We start from the raw sequence: 19,792 nt of genomic DNA on the forward strand, positions 1-19,792 counted from the left end.
ACAGCTATACTTCAGGTCTGGGAAAGCAACTCCCAGCCTGCAGCAAAATGCAACGTGAAACAGATTGTTTAGCTTAAGTTGTTAGTTGGTCCAATAAAAGACATTATCTCACCCACCTTGTCTCTAATATCCTGGAGCCGACACAACCACATGCATACAAGTATTTACATGGTCCACATCATCCCTATTCTTCTGCTCATGATATATCCTGTGACCTCAATAGTTCCACTCTCCTTGGAGTTGACCTCGCTTGACATCAGGATTAATTTATTCCTAAACTGTACTGAAGCAGATCAGACTTGGAGTTGAAATAATTGCAATACCATGCATAGATTTTTTCCTCTTTCTTATTCTTTTTTCTCCACCCAGGACCACCTCAGCCGTTACTACTTGTGCCTGCAGAAGAGTCAGTCAGTACGGTTAGACCAAATCACCTAATGTGATGAGTTTAAAACCTCCAGACAGCTATACAGTGAAAAGTCCAGCCCTTCAGTGAGTATCAGAGAAGGGGGGGAAGTCAGCTGTTTTTCAGAGTGGGGCTAAAATGCAAATCTAGAATTAAGAATTCTAGAGAAATTAGCAATTGTATTAGGGCAATGTGCAGCTCTCTACTGAAAGGAACCAGGACCTTTCTACTGCACAGGTTAGAGTTGGAAGGCAGATTTTTCTGGAGCCCAGGAAGCAGGTCTATATTCTCTGGGTGCTATGGAGCCTAGTATCTGAATCCACTGGCTGACATCCCCTATGAAGCTGAAGGAGAACAGCAACAGGGGCTACTGTGATTGCAAGGTTGGCTCTTCCATTGCTCCCTAACCTACAGGAAAGAGCCCTTTGAAATGCAGCTCCCTTTGAACCAAGTCAAGCTAAAATTGGTGCAGAAGAGCGGGTGGTCTTGTGATTAGGGAACTGAATTGGAATTGTTACTTCTTGGGTGACTGAACAAGTACTTTAACCTCTCTGTGCCTTCACTTGCTCCTGTAAATGTAAAATCCTAATAGCATGGTACTATAGTATTTTCCTAATTGCTGTGCTCTACATGCAAAATAGCATTAGTTGGGGGAGGCACTTGATACTAAAGTTCTCTTTGGCCGAAGTAAAACCTTTAAGGTTTATCTGTAGTACCTGTAACTGTCCAGGTGGGTTTCTTCAGGACTTTGCTCAAATGAAGCAGTGAGAAAGGGGCCCCCATCCGATGACATGCACCCAGCTGCCTTACTTTAGAGAGATTTTAAGGTGAGAACTTTAAACTTTCAACATAAGGAAACAATATAAACAACCCAAATATACGTTCAGTTATTCTTTCACTAATTCAAAACAAGTTTCAAATTGAAGCATTGCAAACATTATTTCCTGTGGAACAGGAGTTACACAGCACCCTTGGAACTTGTCTGTCAGTGCAATTAGTGTGTGGGATTTTCATTATGGAAATTATATGATTATAGGAAAAACATTTCACCCATCGCCTGTAATGCTGCTCTACTGTACTGATTTCCGAATCCATCTGCAGTTCTTGTCAAAAATACTACAAGCTATAGGAACTACTGACACAATGTAAAATACTAGCATTTCCACCACATTTACAAGTGTAAAAGGTACATTTTATTACACGTTTCACAAATGAGCCTGACTCTGACTTCTGATATAGGTGCTGAGACGTAGACGTTTCAGTGATGACTCAGAGAATAAAGGTAAATAAACATTTTATTTCAAACCCTGGATTAAATTCCTTCATGTCTAGTTCATTCAGGTAAAGCTCTTTTAATCTTTACCTTGCCACTTGAAGTCTGCTGTCTGCAGCGGTGGTTGCATTGCATACACTCAGCTGCAAGGACAGAAATGTTTGGGAGAGCGGAATACTGTCGCAAGGAACTGGCAAGATTGTCAAGGGGAAATGATATCAGGTAAAAAAACCTGCGTGCATCAGCCAGAGCTGTGTTAACAATCTAATACACATGAAGCAGCTGATCTAACCAGCCTTATTTTGATAAAACTACCATGGGAATCAGGTAAGGATGGTGGGCTAAGACCTACAGGAGTTTGTGGTTCCCAGATCTATTCATACAGCTCCTTAAATGCAAAACTGAAAAACAACGCTGAAAGATGAAGTTGCAAGCCAAACATTTTTTAAAGCTACAGGTCTTGATTTTCTTTTACATATGGACACTTAAGTGGCTCAGTATCTCAGCCGTTATTAGCACTTTAAATACAAAGTGCAGGTGTACACTACAAAGTGCCTATGTGAAAATGTCACGTTCCTGTTCAACAGACCTGCTCCCTACGTGTATTCAGAGTCAGACTTGCTGCTGTCAATGTCAGCATATCAATTGGGCTGTTAGTCCTGTAGAGGCCATAGAACTGAAGAGAAAGGGAGCTGGAATCTTGAGCTTTATCAGCATAATTGTTCGTTAAGTTACACTCTATCGATTGAGGGTATGATGCTGCACAGGTGTTATCAAGGCCTTAGAAGACACTGGGCAATTTGAACTGTAAAACTTTTATCAGTGATAGTGGGGGTGGGGGACAAGAGAAAGACCAACTTAATTTTCCAGAGCTCAAGCTGAATTTGCAGGTCTAGCAGGTAGAAAAACTACCGTTTAGCCCCTGAGTCAATACGTTCACCTCTCCTCAGTGCAGCATTTAATCATAGTTAAGTGCTGTGCTAAATCAGAGTCTTAACTTGAAGACTGAGCACATTTGACATGGAATCAATGGGACAAAATTAACAAAGCATCCCATAAGGTGGTTTTCACAGAGGGCACCCTTCAGAGTTGGTGCTGATTCAGGAAAGCATGTCAGAATAGCATGTGCCCCAGTGCTTCCCAGAATTAGGGCCTTTTAGCAGTAGCAGTGAAGGTTGACTGGGAAGGAGCTGCCCATTTCTTGAGAAGTTAATGCCAGACACTGGTTATTCTTCCAGCAATGCCTGTTGCTGAAATTGCCATTACTGTGATAAGGTAAATGTTTCTAAATACTCTAGAATTAATGTTTTAGTTTTTGCTATGCGTTTTCTCTCTGCAGTGTCTCTGCCTATGCTCATGTTTGACTATTTTTTGCAGCATTATTGCTAGGCTAGTTGGTTAGTCGGAAGGTTCCTCAATGTTCTGTTTAGTTTTTAGAATGGATCTTTAATCAGTCCTTAATTTTGTCGTGTGTACCAGAGTCTCATTAACACTACATGAGTAAATATTGCATGTTTGTTCAAGCTACTTTGAATTCCTTCAAGCTCTTTGCTATCCTGCAGCATTGGTTAGTTAACATTTGTAAAGTACTTTGAAGATGCAAAACACTGAGTGGTAATATACGAAAAGTGGTAAAGATGTGTTGAACATTGTATTGCCTTCTCATCGTTATACACAAGAGATCCTCATCCTTGTGCCATTGCAGGATGTCTTTTTGGAGCTAAATCTTGCCCAGTGTATTGTTTTATTTTGCCTATATTACTGCAACTGAGAAATGTCTGAGTGAAATCCTGGCTCCACTGAATTCATTGGGAGTTTTGCCCCAACAAAACTTTATCTTGACCTGATCAGGTGCTGCCTTTGAGTGCTATCTTTCATTAATGCTGGGCTTTACCGATTTGGGCTGCCCGTTACAAGGTTCTCAGCATTAGTTTGTTTGCCTCCACCTCAACCCAAAACACTGTACTGTTCGTTCTCATGGTAAGCGAACAAAACAAAGTTAGTGAGAAATCCACAATATAAAGACAATTTTATTGCCAATAAGCTCTTAAAACTCTTTTTTTCCTGTTTCAGTAGGACCTTATTCTTCCTGTTGAAAATCTGGTCATAACATCTCTCATTTAAAAATAAAATTATTTTGAAATAAATAAATATATAAAATAAATACCATATACATTTTATAAATAGTTTTGTCCTTATGCACAGTATCCATGCTTACATCTTAATAATGTTTCCCACCCTCACTCCCACCCTCAACAGCAGGAAAAAAAACACACACCCGGACCAGTTCATAATAATCCATGTCGCAAATTCCAGGGCCACTTCAGCAGGGTACCATTTGAAGGGCATCTTCTTAAAACATAACCATTCCAAGCTTACCAGAAGCATCTGTATCAGTTCTGTGGTCTTTTTCTTTCCTGTAATCAAGTTGTTGTGGTTTGTTTGTTTTTTGTTTTGAATCATCATTGCATGTGACTATTCCACCTCTTTCATAACCACCAGGTAAAGACAGTGAATGAAAATGAAAGATTATATGGAGGGCTCCCTCCCCATCCCCTATCCCCCACCCCCACAAATAACCCAGCTTTGATATACACTTTAAACAATGAGGAATGGCAGTGTTGAATTCAAGGTAAGTGCTTTTCTATGTTATCTAAGTTTATAGGAATGATGGAATGACTATTAATATAATGCTCCAGGAAAAAGCTTGGGAACCCAAGTATGTACATTGATTGGACAGCTGCAGGAAATATCACCTATAGTGGAAAAGATCTCTGTATATTGCAGGTATTTTAGCAGGGTCCACAGGTCGGGGTAAAAAATGAGTGAACTTCTGGTGTCTCTTAGTCCTGTATCCTTCACGAGGTGAGCCGTCCTTGTTCAAAGCCACATAATACTGTCGCTCCGAGTCGGAATGTTTGTAGAGGGTCGAGGCATAGGTGTTGTACCAGTTTTCTTCAAACTGCTCTCGGAAAACGCACTCCCTCGTGAGCTTCTTCTGTGTTGGAGGGTGACGAGAAGGAGAGAAAAGACACTTTATACTTGTAATCCGTGTTAGATTCCATTTCTTCCTCATCTTGCACCTAAATTTCCTGAACTTTCTTGGCTTCCTAATTCTGGCTCCCCTGAGGCTAGCCGCTGCTGACTGTAACGTGCACCCTTGCAACATGCTTCATTTTCCATTCATTAATTCTAGAGATGAGCCCAAAATTATAAAAGCCCAAATTCAAATAGCCTTGAACTTTGAGAGGGAAGGCAGCAAAATCCAAACTCAGAGCTGGAGCTGAATTTTGCTGTTTTAAAAATAGGCTGAACCAAAACTCAAACCCTGAATGCCCCTGGAATAAGGAGTGTTTGAGATCTGTATCTGAATGTTGCAGCTTGGCTACATCTTTAATTAATGCAGGGAAAGGCTCTGGCCTAAGAGGGCATCACTGTGCTTTGTACGCTGCATGATGCACAGCATTAAGGGCTGCTACAAGGAGATCAGAGTTTGCCTATCACCTTAAGCACAAGACTTGTCATCTATATCACGTACAAATACTTTTAGCTGACCAGCGATTAAAAGTGGAAAAGGGTGCAGTTAATTTCAATGGTTTAAATAACCCTGACGTGCACTTTGAGCTCTCCGAGCACACAATTATATAAAATAGAATAATGAAAGGACTACTCAGCTATAATATCTGGAAAAGCTAGAGAACTGTGGTCTGAGGCCACAAACATAATGGAAAAAGGTCTTTGTACTCAGTGGCATAGTATTGTCCTACAGGCAGGACACCAACTAATAATGGTTTGTAATGGGAACCGGGGCCCAGATCCTGAAACACAGTTTGGCTACTGAGTGCCAACGCTGCCAGCCAGTCTCAGTCATAGGCACCACCAGTCTGAACCTCCTGTATATCACAGTCCACTACCAGCCCCTGCACATTAAACCCAGCAACCGAACTGCGACCAAAGTATTACAGCCTGCAGGAGACTAGACTGTTCTGTGCCCCAGGCAGGGAATAACAGGGACAAAGGTACCAGGGAAATGATTAAGTGAGATTTACCCAGATAATCCTGGCAAGTGACTTGTAGCCACTGGGTGCAGAAAGCAACCCCCTCTCCCTGCCAAAGGTCACTGCCAATCTGACCTGGGGGGAAATTCCTCCCAACCCCACATATGCTGATCAGTTAATTGTTGGGGTAGTCAATTATTTTTGGTCAAGGTCCAAATTTCTTGATCAAGGTATAGTCAAGGTCCAGACTCCAGGGAAAATAATAATAGAAAAAATAAGTAAATAAAAAGATTTTGGGGTTTGTTCAAAAGCATGTGGCAGTCTAGATTTGGCCTGCGGTCTGCCTATTTGACTACCCTGGAGTTAAGACACTCAGCATGTGAGCAAGAAATAGCCAGCTAAGCACCTGAGAGCACGAATACTCGGTGTCACCTCGGAGCCCTGGTCCTCCCTTCCAATGCCCCATCTCCAGCTGTGGCCATCCTGATGCTTTAGAGGAAGGAGATTTAAAAAGAGAAAAAAAAAAGCCAACCTCCCAGAATACATTGGGGGAATCCTTTCCTGACCCCTGCTGGTGGTCTACTAAAACCCCGAAGCATGAGCTTTAGGAACATAAGAGGCAAACTGAAAGTGAGCCAGGGGATTGCTGAGCCTCTATCCCCACCATCACAAGCAACCCCATCAGACAATTGCACTCAGACATTTGTCCAGCTCTCTCTCAAAACTATTCAAGTTGTTTGCCCCCACAACGCCTACTGGGAGGCTGGTGTAGTCTGGGCCTGGAGCCAGTGTAATCAGCAATGGGAGGATCATCTCAGCATAGGGGAATTCTCAGGTGATACAGAGTCACTAGGTCATAAGGGACGTCTGGGGCCTCCCTCTCTCCCATTGAGCCCTGTCTGCCATAACTGCATCTTGGCTTTTGGCTGCTGGCGTTGACATTAAACAACGTGCAAGTGATATGCACCAAGCTGATGGCGTGGCATGGAGAGTAGCATGTTTCTAACTGCAAAAGGACAAGTTAGATCTGTCACAGAAAAGATTTGCAGTCAACCCTCTACATTTAGCAACATACAGATTTTATTAAATGGAGAAAAACTGAAAGCACTGAGGGAGTAGATGGCTGGTTTGATCTTTGGGGCTGTTAAATTCACACACACAAATGTATGCAAGATTGGCACAGAGAAAAATGACTTCCTTAGTGAACCTTTACAGAAACACTAGACTATTCTACAGCAGCCTCCCAAAATATGGCCCTAATACCAGTACAAGATGCCATTTAATGGGCCTTTACTGTAGAATACTGTTATACCTTTTAATAAGGGAATCCTGGTCAAAGTGTTGACACCTCTTCCAATATTTGGTGTTTTTCTTAAAGCCTTAACTCTTGGAATCCTGTGATTACAAGAGAATTTCAGTTTTCACTTTTTTTTTTTAAAGAAAATTTCTAGTCCGTCACGATTGCAGAGAAAAGCTTGCAAATGTGACCTGAGTTGTACCCTGAAGGCAAATAAAATGAATACAAAAATTATTTTATTTATTAATTATTTGTTTTTAATTCTCATGTTTTTTAACATTTGGGCTTGATGATACTGCTGTTAAAGCCACCTGGCCAGTATGAAGAACATTTTCTAATGCACCGGTCTGTGGTGGCAGAAAGGAAAAGTCCAATGATTTTGTACTGAAATTAACTCTGTTACCAAGTAAGATTATATGCTATTATATTGACATGTCTGTGGCATGACATTAATGGATTCTGTAGTTTGGCCTGATTGTGGGACTCTCTGTTGCTTTAAAGCTTCAAAGCAAAGCAAGCAGAATGCAAGTTAATTTCTTACGTTTCAATAGTAGCACTTAAGGTTCTGACCCAGAGGTGGGTCACATCTGGCTGGTGGGACTGTCCTGCCTGACCCCTGAGCTCCTGGCCCCTTCCTTGCTGTTCCCCTCCTTTGCAGCCTCAGCTCGCCGTGCCGCCAGCACTCTGGGTGGTGGGGCTGCGAGCTCCTGCCGGGCAGCGCAGCTGTGAGAGCGTCGGCCTGCCCTGGTGCTTTAGACTGTGCGGCGGTGTGGCTGACTCCAGCCAGGTGGTGCGGCTGCCAGTCCTGGTGCTCTGAGTGGCATGGTAAGGGGGTGAGGAGCGGGGAGGGGATAAGGGGCAGGGGATCCCAGGAGGAAGTCAGGGGACAGGGAGCAGGGGACAACTGGATGAGGCAGAGGTTCTGGAGGGTGATCAGGGGACAGGGAGCAGGGGGGTTGGATGGGGCAGAGGTGCAGGGTGTGGTCAGGGGACAGGAAGCAGGGGGTTTGGATGGGGCAGAGGTGCAGGGTGCGATCAGGGGACAGGGAGCAGAGGGGTTGGATGGGGCAGAGGTGCAGGGTGCGGTCAGGGGACAGGGAGCAGGGGGGTTGGATAGGCCGGGTGTCCTGGAGGGCATGTCAGGGGCGGGGGTGTGGATAGGGGTCGGGGAAGTCAGGGGACGGGACAGTTGGATGGGGTGAGGTCCCAGGGGGGCGGTTAGGGGAGGGGGTCCTGGGAGGGGGCAGTCAGAGGACAAGGAGCAGGGGGGTTGGATGGGTCAGGGGTTCTGAGGGGAGCAGTCAGGGGGCAGGAAGTGGGAGAGGTCAGATAGGGGCAGGGGCCAGGCTGTTTGGGGAGGCACAGCCTTCCCTACCAAGCCCTCCATACAGTTTTGGAAGATTGATGTGGCCCTTGGGCCAAAAAGTTTGCCCCCCCCCCGTTCTGACCCCAAGAGATGGTGAACACCCAACTCCTACTGACTTCAGTAGGAGTTGTAGTAGCTGAACTCTTTTCAGATGCAAGCCTTACTTCCTGAAGTACAATCTCATTTTTTGTTATCTGGTATAATTGTTTTTTAAATTAAAAATAAATGAAACCACATGGAAAACAAGAGTGACAAGAATGCAGATTTAGGGTCCCTGCTGTTGTGTGGTTTAAATTTTCCAACCAACATTTTTCTCAGTATTTATAGGCCAATAGACTCACAACAGGATCTCATAATGTTTCTCTAGACATTACCCCCTGAGGGCTCTGTGTATACCTTTCACAACAAGTGTAACTGCACATTCCATCCTTCTGGGTTGTCTTCCTAATCTGTGAACATGCGGCACATCAGTCAAGAGAAGAAGCTTTCTCCCTTTTGCCCTACTCTATGCATGTGTAATGCCATGAAGTACATCGATATTCTATCCTCACTTCCATCAAGATTCTTACCAAAAATTAGCCATCTAATGTGGGGTAGGTTGTAGGATGCTTGGAGGCAGCGGATAATTATTAATTTATAGGTTATAAAAGAAAAAAACCAACCACCCAAACTTCCAGTAATTTGGAACCACTGAGTCATGCTCATCACTAACCTACATAAATGTGTGATCTGATCATTGTTGCTCTCATCTTTCCTCCTTTTATTTGTTATACTCTTTTGTATAACATACATACTGCAGACTATATCTGCATTTTATTTCAGATTCGGTAAGTCTTCAGGGCAGCGTGTGTGTGTGCGGTTCTGCTGACTCGCACAATGGGGCCCAATCCTAATGGAGGCTTTGGCTCACTAGGATGATTTAAATAGTTCATCATAATGATGATGTGGCAGGTTTTGATTTTGAGAAACAAGGCTCAGGTTTGAGCATCACCATGTCATAAACCCTGTACCGTCTATATTGCACATGCCGTATATATTTAGACATGCAGTGAATAGCTTATCAGTCAGTTAAATATAGGCAATATAGGTGAATTCATTTTACTACAAACCCTTAACTGCCTTTTTTCTGTTTAAATGTGCAACCTTAACATTGCATACACGTAGGTCTCTGCATTTACATTTTGGGGTTTTTTTTATTTGGAGGGGTATTTTAAAGGACGTGAGGGGAAAAAGGGGAAATGGCCTATGCAGAGAAGCATTTAAATTATCCCTCTTAGGCTTTGAAGTTCACACCTCATGAAGAGAAATGGGCTTTGTGCCAGTGGTAGTGTGTAGGGGCAGGAGGAGGAAGAGGGTGAGTTCAGAATTTTGCTGCTATTGTTTATTCGGCTGGTTTTCTATGAAGGTTTGTACATCCAGAATTCACCAGTTTAATGTACGGTGGGATTTTAAAGTGATGTGGTTCAATCAGTGTAAAAAGCTGGGTTGTCCTGTTTCAGTTTGAACCACCTTTACTTCAATTTGGGCTACATTGATTAGGAATGGATTTAAACTACACTGAAATAAGCTCCTTTTAAATAAAAATAAGTGTGTCCACACATGGGATTGCATTGGTTTAACTAAACCAGTGCAAATTTGTGTGTGTAGAAAAGGCCTGAAGGGGATTTATTTTGCTTTAGTTTAAGTTGATTAGCTCAAACCAATCCCTGAACTGAAAGAACACACTCCTAAACTGAAATTAAAGGCTGAAACCCTGGCCATATTGAAGTCAATACCAATTTTGCCATTGACTTCAATCGGAGTCAGGTTATCATCTGGAGCATCCACAAAGAGGTTTGCACTAGTTTAACTAATCAGTTTAAAACCCAATTTAAATTAAAATTGGTGCAGTTTTCTCATGTAGACTCGGTCAAATGTTGATGGATTGTGCTGGATGTATTTTAGTAAGACATTCACGGTCTCCATTCTGCAGCAGCCCAGGGCCTATTTCATCAGGCAGAGACACTATACTATGGGGATGTCACAAAGGGAGTGGAGCTTCATTAACTTCCACTAAAAGTCTTAGCGGATGTCTGTGCCAAAGGATTTTTCAATCACAGAACTTTCTATCCTTCCCTGTCCCAAATCAGTGCTACCAAGGCCTGAGTCCTCCATAAGAACCATTTACAGGCATTGTTTGGAGGGATTTTCCAGCTATTTTGGAGTTATTGGTAAGCAAAACAAGTCTCTCTTCTTCATCAATTTTAAACAGGCTGAAGTGACTTTCCAATGGGATGATACCAAAAATGGAAAATTTCAGTGCCAAAGGGGCATTTTTTAGAAGGTTATGAGAACACAGGAGTTATAATGAAAGTCCCACCATAGCTTTAAGTACAGCTTTCATTATTGAAAAGCTATAATATAAATGTATGCATCTGCAGACGTGTGTATATATATATATTCCTGTGAACCCAGATCATTCAGAGAAGAAAAGTGACATGCTGTTCAGATGACAGAACACAAACACACACCCTGAGGGTGCGCTATAATTTATCTCCTTGCCTTTAGTTTATGATCACCACAATATCCCTGAATGGCAGAACCACAAGTGAGCTACACAAAGCTCCTAAACGAAGGCTAATGATAAAAGCTTTATACTCATGTTCTTGTCTGTTTTCTTTATCCCAAATATTTGTCAGGTTTTGTTAGAGCTTTGGTCGGTCTCTCTCTCTGCTTCTTTCTACTTCAACTTCGGTCGCAACTATGGCAACAATGGAATAATTGATATGGGTGGAGCTATGTGACATCCACAGGTGCAGTGCAGAGTCATTAACAGGCTTGCGGATGACCACGTGCTTAGGGCAGGCTGGCAGCTTATGCGGTCACCCTGTTGGACTCTCACACATTATATGGGCAGTACACAGGCTAGCCCAGCTCTCAGAAGGCACTGTGTAAGTTTTATCGTATTAAAATGATTATAAAACCTCAAACTTACCGACCCATACAGCTCGCCTCTCTCATTCATTCCGAGGTAGAGTCCTGAATCCACCCCACGGATACTAACCAGCCCCACCGCCAGGCTAATGAACTCCAAAATCCCTAAAGGGGAGGAATACAGATCATTCAGAGAACAGAACTGACACCAGGTACAAGTGACAAAGATAAATCCCCAGCCTGTTGGAAGAGCTCTTTGTTTACAGGGCCTTCTATGGGTCCTGACTCTCCTTTTGCTCACACAAATGTAACCCAGTGACTTGCACTCTGAAATCCTCACCTGGAAAGCATTGCTATAGCCTTCAGGAAGAGTAATCCTTTATGAGTAAAGTATCATTAGTTTCCTTACCAGTCACTGCAGGATGGGACAGGTGAGTATTTTGTGCCTGGTCTGGTAAATGTCCTTAACATTCTGGAAGGCTCTATAGTAACGATGTTTATTACCCACTGAAAGTGAGGTGGTGATGGTCCCCATCATGCTTTCTGTCTGTGGACAGCCTGGGGGGACTGGCTCATCGGAAAACCCTTTGGAGGTTTGCAGTGACGGCATGGCAAGGCTATGGACAATTTCCCCCTCTCTCAGTTCAGAAGTTGGTTATGTACTTGTCTCTGCCTGCGTGTGTGCGCACAGGCATCTCAGCGAATTCACTGGGAGCTATGGCATGGCAGAGAAGTGTGTGTTCGCTCCCCCAGTCCAAGCTTCTGTTTAAACTGATCGGAGAGAGATTTCCACTGACAGAACATCTCCCTCTTTCTAACCTTTCATACAGCTCTGAATCTATTACCACAGCTCCTAGAACGTCCAGCCCGGGGTGAGCACCCCTCCCCCACCCCGCTCATGTTACCTCACATGGCTCCTCTTGTGCGTGTGCCCTGGAATTCTCAATGCACCACCTGGGTGAGTTCATTCTCTGCCACCTTTCCTGGGAGTCACATGGCTTGAAACCCTCCCTTTCACCCACACCCGCTTTTGACTCTTTGGAAATGCACCTTCCAGTATGTCAGGTGTATCGCTCATACAACAAGGACAGATGTCCCACTTTCCCTGCACTCCCTCAGTCATAGGGTAGGTAGCCTTCTCACTCAGCTGTGCAGTACACCTGTGTCCTGCTGGCAGCTAAACAAATGGCAACGAGGGAGACTTCCTAGTTCAACTTACATTTTGCTCCCACAGATAAGCTGTTTTTTGTTTTTCTTCCCAGCTTGCGCCTTGACACTTGTGTGGTGTTAGAATTACTCCACCAGCAGCTATAAGACTGGTAGCCCTTCTTTTACATGTGCCAGCTGTGAATGTAGTCCCGGTTCAATCTCTCCACCCTCCTGACTAACATACCGTGGACCAGATCAAACTTCCACTAAAGTCAGTGAGAGCTGCTGGGTACTGAGCACTTTTGGAAAAAGGTCACTTATTTAAGAGCTGAAATATCAACTTCAGATCCAAAATGTAGACTTCTGATTTTTTAAATCTTGACCTAAATGTTCTTAATGGATTGGCGCACATGTTTTCTAGAGGGTTAAATCTGAAGCCATATTCGGTTTGGGAAAACCTATCCTTCCTATGACCCCAGACTCGCTTCTGCCAGTGAAGTGAGTCACCCTGTTGTGACTCTACTGCAAAAAAATGGAAGAATACAAATTGTTTCCTTACATACTCTGCTTTCTACAAAGGGATATGTGGCAGGATCCAGCAATTACTTGGTTTCTAGCAAGCAGGGAGTTAACTCCTACCTTAGACAAAAGTCCCAGTCAGACAGTCTGGGGCAATACAGGGGACTCTTTAAGAACAGGCCTTCAGTACTCAGCAAGGAGAGAAAGGGGGCTTTTTAGAAGGTCCAGTGGACACAGACCGGCTTGTGCTTTAGACTGCAGAGGTTTTCTGCTCACTACTGATATGATTTCTGTGAGGTGGCACGGTCCAGTGAACTGGGAGTCAAGAGGCCTAGTTTCTATTTCTTCCTCTGCAACTTGCTATTTCTGTAACGTGTGGCAAGTTACTTAACATCTGTTCCTTTGCAAAGTGCTTTGAGATGTCAGATGTAAAAGGCTACACAGCTCTTAACTATTATGCTACACCATTTTGTTGTCTTATTGTACATACTGACCTTTAATCCGTAAGAATCTCTTTCCTAGAGGTAGAGACCGTGCTGAATGAGACTATTTTTATTTATTCTATTTTTTTGTTGCTGAAACAACAAATTCAGTTCACCAATTTACAATACTTTGGGGGTTTATTGAATTTGTGTTGAGTACATTTATCTCCTCGCAGTTTCACAATCAGCAACATTTGGGATGAGACATGAGGCAATGTGCCAAGGGGATTAATAAATAAAAGGGTGTGTGTGTAAATTGACTGAGCAAAATCTGAATAAGAGTCTCACATAAGGGAACAGGAATATAGACCTCTACCCTGATATAACGCGGTTCTCAGGAGCCAAAAAATCTCATTGCCTTATAGGTGAGACCGTGTTATATCGGGTATGGTCCAGCTTCCCCGGCAGTGATTTAAAGGGTCCGGTGCTCCAGTCGCTGTGGGGAGCCCTGGGCCCTTTAAATCACCACCGGAGCTCCGGTAGCAGCCAGAGCCTCTGGCCCTTTAAATCCCTTTAAATCCCTGCTGGAGCCCCAGCAGATGGGCTCGGGTGGGGATTTAAAGGGCCCGGGGCTCCACATGAATTCAGATATGACGTGGTAAAGCAGCGGAGCTTGGGCAGTGCTTTAAAGGGCCTGCAACTCCCTGCAGATTTACCGTGTTATATCCAAATTTGTGTTATATCGGGTTGCGTTATATCGGGGTAGAGGTGTAGCACTATCTTAGAAACTAGGAGCCTCTTTCTCACCCAGATTGATTAATTTTTATTTGAGTGAGAAATACCTGAAAATGTTTGAGAACAATGAATCTATCTAAAGTACTTATACCATTCTAAGTGCCTCAGAACACCATGGTGAGTGCCTCATAACACCCCCACTTTACAGATGTGGAAGTGAGCACAGAAAGCCTAAGTGACTTGTCCAAGGTACAACAGGAAGACTATGACACAGCTGGGAGTTGAACCATAATTTCCCAAGTCCTGGACTAGCATCTTAAGCACTAAACTCTCCTCCTTTCCAAATGGATGGGTAAACAAAACTTATCCTACTCTGGGGGAGATGTCTACCTCTATTTTTGCAGGCACTTAACTCTCTTCCGGTATACCCATGACAATCTCTTCTGACAATGTCACTTGTAATATTCTTCTTTTCTGATCATTCGAGTGGCACTTAGAGAAGCGAACCAAGGACAACTATGTTGAAATAACATTAAGAGTGTAACTTAAACCCGCAAAAGTCAGGAGAGAGAGTGAAGGCTGAAAAAAATGTGGGCGGCCATCCATCTTGTCCTTAACTCACTCCAATTGCTAGACAAAATTGCAGCTTTATGCCTCTGATCTCCACCAGCACAGGGAGTGGCCACTGGGGTTAGATCAAGAATTTACTTTCTAACTGTACTGGGGTGTGTTTATGGAAGTACGTGATTTTCTTTTCCAACACTTGTCTCTTCTTTTGTGGCTTGATTATTCATTCTGCTTGCTCTTTGAGTCCCTCTACACAATATTCAGAGAGATTTGACTAGAACTATTGCTGGATGAAGTAAACACTGAAGGGATGAATAATCGTCGACCCTCCTTTGTAATGGCCAGATCCCACTCACTGATACATTACTAAATGAATGTTTAAGGAACTGTTCAGCTGGCTGCACCTGTCCCTTTTTGCACAACTATATCCATGTGCCTGGGTGTAGAAATATCAGATGTTGTAATGATCTCTACAAACCTAAAGCTTCAGCTAAAAACCTCAACAACTGTTTGGTAACAGGTGCACTAAAGTATGAATGTCAAAGTCTTCAGAGGAGCTTCCTCTACAGATTTCACTAGCTTCCCCCCGAAACACAAACTTAAATACAGACTTTTTAGAGCTGTGCTTGGGGGCGTTCTGTTTGCTGTCCTTATTACTTTCCAGTCTAAACTTTGACAGCCTGATTCTCTTCTCAGGGCTTGTCTACACTGGCAATTTACAGCGCTGCAACTTTCTCACTCAGGGATGTGAAAAAACACCCCCCCTGAGCGCAGCAAGTTTCAGCGCTGCAAAGCGCCAGTGTGGACAGTGCTCCAGCGCTGGGAGCTGCGCCCCTCGCAGAGGTGGGTTTTTTTAGAGCGCTGGGAGAGCACCGCGACCACACAAGCCACGTTAGAGCTACACGTATAGATATACTTATAGATGACCGGTAACTTTGTTGAAGTCAGTGGAGTAACACTGGTGTAAAACTGGCATAAGCCAGATGAGAATTGGTTCCTGGTTGCAAGGAGTTCCCCAGTGAGTCTAGCATTCACATAAGGAGTGTTTCTCCCTGGGGAGCTGCCGTTAATTCAAAATCCCTTCCAGATTTCTTCTAATCATCCATTTCTTTGGTATAGGAAAAGGTCCTGACAGACCAGTAATAACTGAGATATGATTTCAGATTCTTCCAGTTTCATCTATGATTCTTTAGGCAGGACTACTAGTTTTGTGCTGACATCTGGGAACTTCTCCAACATGAGACCTAGCTTTTCTCTACAAATCCTGGAGAGTGTTTCTCCAGGATTCTGAGCTAATCCTATTCAAAGAGGAATGTGCTTCAATCTTTAGGCTACAGTATTCTCCATAAATATGACCCTGTTACCTTCTTTATTTACTATGGACATATCTCTTGAATCCCACACTAGGACTCCCTCCCTTCGTCCCCAGAGGGTAGGAGTTCCCCATCATATTACTCTGACAGCATTTTGCTTCGTTGTCTTACTTTAAAGAAAACTTTTAAGTCTTGTCCAGATTTAGGCTCTGTACTTTGGGGATGGATCAGCAGAGGATGGTGCAGACACGGTATGCTTTTTCCTGAACCCCATCCAACATTACGAGATAGATAACAAGTCCAGTTCCACCCCTTATCCCAGCTGCAGTTGGATAGATGCCATCGCTGTGGTGGCCCAGAGTGTTATCCTTGGAGTGGATCTAATTATCTGCTTAGGAGGTCAGGGTGCACCTTCCCAGTCTATGGGTCCTGTCAAGCTAGCACCCAAATCTCAGGAGTTTCTAAATCTGGCCACATTAGTACCCTAAAGTAAACCCCATCTTTGGCTGTAGTCTAGGTCCTTCACCATGCTTTTCCACTTCCCCAGAATTGTGTAGTTTGCCTATTTCTGTAATAAGTCATTCTCTTCTGACTGCTGCATGCAAAATTCAGGAATGCATTGGTACATGAAATTCTAATGCAAACCAGACTAGTTACACTGGAATTTAAATATTCATGGCTACTGAATGCAGATGGTGAATACAGTGTGCCAATACATTATTACTTTGCGTCTCTGTTGCAGCTAAGCTCAGTCCAACTTTATCTGAACATGAGGATTCCAGTGTAATCCTCTGGGGTCTTGCCCTGCAATTACAACAAATAACTATTTATTTTACACTGCCTTTGGGAAAACCCTGAAGGAGAAATCTGTTATATTTTATATTTGACGTCTGGTCTAGTTTACGTAGCTGGATGCCGACTGTTAAAACACTTATGGAATGTGAATGTTTCAATTTATTGAACACACACTATGATTAATTCTTAATCTTAACCTTGCAAAACTAATGAAATGTATTTGCTTGTTTTAATATGTGCAGTTTCCAAACTTTGTTTAGAGACAAATTTATTTTATCTTAAGCTTCAAAAAGTAGAACTGGGTGAGGTTCTGTCATTAGATGCTGATAGTTTATATGTCTAAAGATGTGTAAAAAGTGAGCAGAAAAGTAGTAATAAAGTGGCAGAAGTAGATAAAAAATATACAGTAGATACAAAGGACTTTCTTTCTGTTCCCCTTAGTATGAGAACCCATCACATGCTGTGAGATGAAAGGGAAAAGATATGTGTCTTTCGGGAGGTAATTAAAGAGCACTTGCCCCATGAGCCTATTACTACCTTACTCTGACCTGTGGGTTATGACTTTTTTGTTGATTTAGGCAAGGACATGCAACCAGCACCTGGTGTTTATGCAAGGTACAGTACACAGTCAAGGGTTTGGGTTTTTTTGTTTGATTCCAATCAATTCAAAATCCTTGCCTTCAAACAGTAACAACACAAATATTCATAAGCTATTATTTCTCAGATAAAATTAATGAGTAACAAACCTTAGAAGACAGAACAGAAATCCTTTCAGGGAGGAGTTAAATTATTGTACGCCACAAAAAGTCACAAGAATGTTTCTTACAACCTGTTGACTGTACAGTTGAGATCACCAACCTGGGACTTGTTGATAGTTTACAGACACCTGCACTATTTGCCAAAGTAGCAGGAGTTTTTCTTAACTCTGTTCAGACTTACTGTACTTCTGTGCCTGTGGCTTGAGATGCATTTTTCATTAGCGATCTGTGAGTTTGTGTGACACTAATACAAACTCTGAAGTCTTTTCCAGCTTTGCCCTGGATGCTAGGTAAATCAGCAATGTTCTGTCTATCCTCATTTATCTTTTCCTTCTTCTGAAGGTTAAGGTCACCAAATATTTTCTCAAGAAAAAAAAATCTTTCTGGCCCTGCTGATCTGATTCTTCTTTGGGGACATTCTTAATGGCTACGCAAGTAAGGGAAAAAAAGACTTTAGTCCACAAAATCTGCAAAGGCAAAAAAAAAAAGTTTGTTTTTGTTTGTTTCCCCAACCTGCTGTCTTCTTTCTTTTGCCTTTCTAGCTACCCTGAGCTTCCAGAGGTTCGAAAAAAGCTGAAGTAACCAGCAAGTTGCTTTAAAAAAAAATCATGTTTTTGTGCACCTGCAGAATGACTTAGCACTGGTAGAATAGGAAATTGAAAATAAAAATGCCCAAATTTCTGGGGAGTGAGCGCATTTGTTTAGAATTCCAATTATATCCATTCCAGGGATGATTTATATTAATAGTGTAATTAGTTTTGTATGTGAGACAGGCGGCTGGGCTCTTTGAACAAGTTCATAAAGAAAACAGGCAGCCTCAGAGCCATCGCGTGTATTCAGCAGAGAAAAGACACCTGTTTCTTGGATGGGGGAAGATGTAGAGACCACTCTCCCACTTGGAGGGGAGGACAAAAGGGGGTTAACCCCTCACTTTCGGGGGGGAAGAGATCACAAGGATGCACTGCATCGGGTTCAATGAGGCATTTAAAAAAGGTCGAAAAGCAACAGGAATAAGCAGAGGCAAACACGTGGTTTGGACGCTAACCAAGTTCGGGGTTTTAGGGCTGTAAACAGTGTTAAAAAGGCGACTCGTGGATACTTTTCTATCCTTCCGCACGATTCTAGCGAACTTTTCCGCAAGATAAGGTGCCCTCAGTGACTCTGACCCTGTCTCACCGCCAGGAGAGGACCCGGAGCCAGGCACCGAAACCCCAAGGGATTAACCTGCCCCCAGAAAGCTTTTGCACCCTTCCCCGTTGCCCTGGCTGTGTTCAGGCGGCAGAATCCTCACTGCATCTCTCCCCCTGCTTCCCTCCGCTTCCCCGTGTGGGAGTCTTGATTTGGCATTTGAATCCGTGAACCCCAGTCGGACCAGGCAGGCAGAGAAGATTCCCTGATACGCCTGTAGCAATGCAAAGAATGTGGAGCTTGTCTTCTGCTCAGACGCAGGGGGAAGAAGTGCAAAAAGCATACTTGGCACATGCAAAAAGAATGTGGAGGCAAATGGAAGTGAACTCAGGATCCTCAACCTGCTTTGTCTGGGACTGCAGGAAACTCAGACCAGACCCTAAGCAATCAGTGGAAAAGCGAGACTGGAACACCCCGCCCTTGCATTCCCTCCCCCCCCCCAGCTCCCACACGTATAAGGAAAAATCAGTGATAAAGAATATAAGCCCCTTTCTTACCGAATCTGCTGTGATCCTGCCTGGTGCCATGCACCGTGCCATTAGGGAAGATTTCCAGATGGAAGCCCGTCCTGCAGTAGAGCTGCCTCCGCCTGAGGATACCTTTAAGGTGGGCAAAGTCAGTGGGAGATCCCCTCTGGAGCCTTCCTTCAATCTGTCCCAATCTCTCATTCAAAAAACCAGGAGAATCAGCTAAAGCAACATTCCCAAGAGAGGAGGAAAATCCATGCAAATCCAAATCCAGAGATCCAAGAAAGCCCCCTACCTCAGCCATCGCAATAGCAGTGTGTGTGTGAGAGTAAGAATAGTGAATGTCTGTACAAACAATAACAAAATTGCTGGTCTCTTTTTAAAAATGTGTGTGTGTGTGTGTGTATATATATATATTATATATAACTGATCAGCTGAGCTTGGCTGCCTTCAAGTAACTTCTCTCCCCTCTCACAGTGTCTGATTTGAACGCCTGACCTTGCTTTGAATAAAAGTATTGTTTTTCCTTTGCATTGATCTCCTCTTGCCTTTCATAGCTGGATATGTCTAGCTATCAGATGCAAACTGCACTTTATATACATACACACTCCCCTTACATTGACATA

General features: G+C 43.3%; 1 protein-coding gene across 2 annotated transcripts; it reads right to left on the bottom strand.

The window, feature by feature from the left end:
* Nucleotides 1–4,216: 4,216 nt before the first annotated feature.
* FGF16 (fibroblast growth factor 16) lies at nucleotides 4,217–19,571 on the bottom strand. 2 transcript variants are annotated; one of them, XM_045031565.1, is made up of 3 exons: nucleotides 19,197–19,571; nucleotides 11,315–11,418; nucleotides 4,217–4,674 (listed from the first exon to the last, which is right to left on the bottom strand). In XM_045031565.1, the coding sequence occupies exons 1-3, from the start codon at nucleotides 19,468–19,470 to the stop codon at nucleotides 4,432–4,434; spliced, it is 621 nt and encodes a 206-aa protein (XP_044887500.1). In that variant the 5' UTR covers nucleotides 19,471–19,571; the 3' UTR covers nucleotides 4,217–4,431. The 2 variants fall into 2 exon arrangements, with proteins under 2 accessions (XP_044887500.1, XP_044887499.1); XM_045031564.1 differs by having other exon boundaries at nucleotides 4,217–4,677.
* Between the last annotated feature and the right edge of the window lie 221 nt (nucleotides 19,572–19,792).

The sequence above is a fragment of the Mauremys mutica genome, chromosome 9, assembly GCF_020497125.1.
Source record: "Mauremys mutica isolate MM-2020 ecotype Southern chromosome 9, ASM2049712v1, whole genome shotgun sequence".
NCBI lineage: Eukaryota > Metazoa > Chordata > Testudines > Geoemydidae > Mauremys > Mauremys mutica.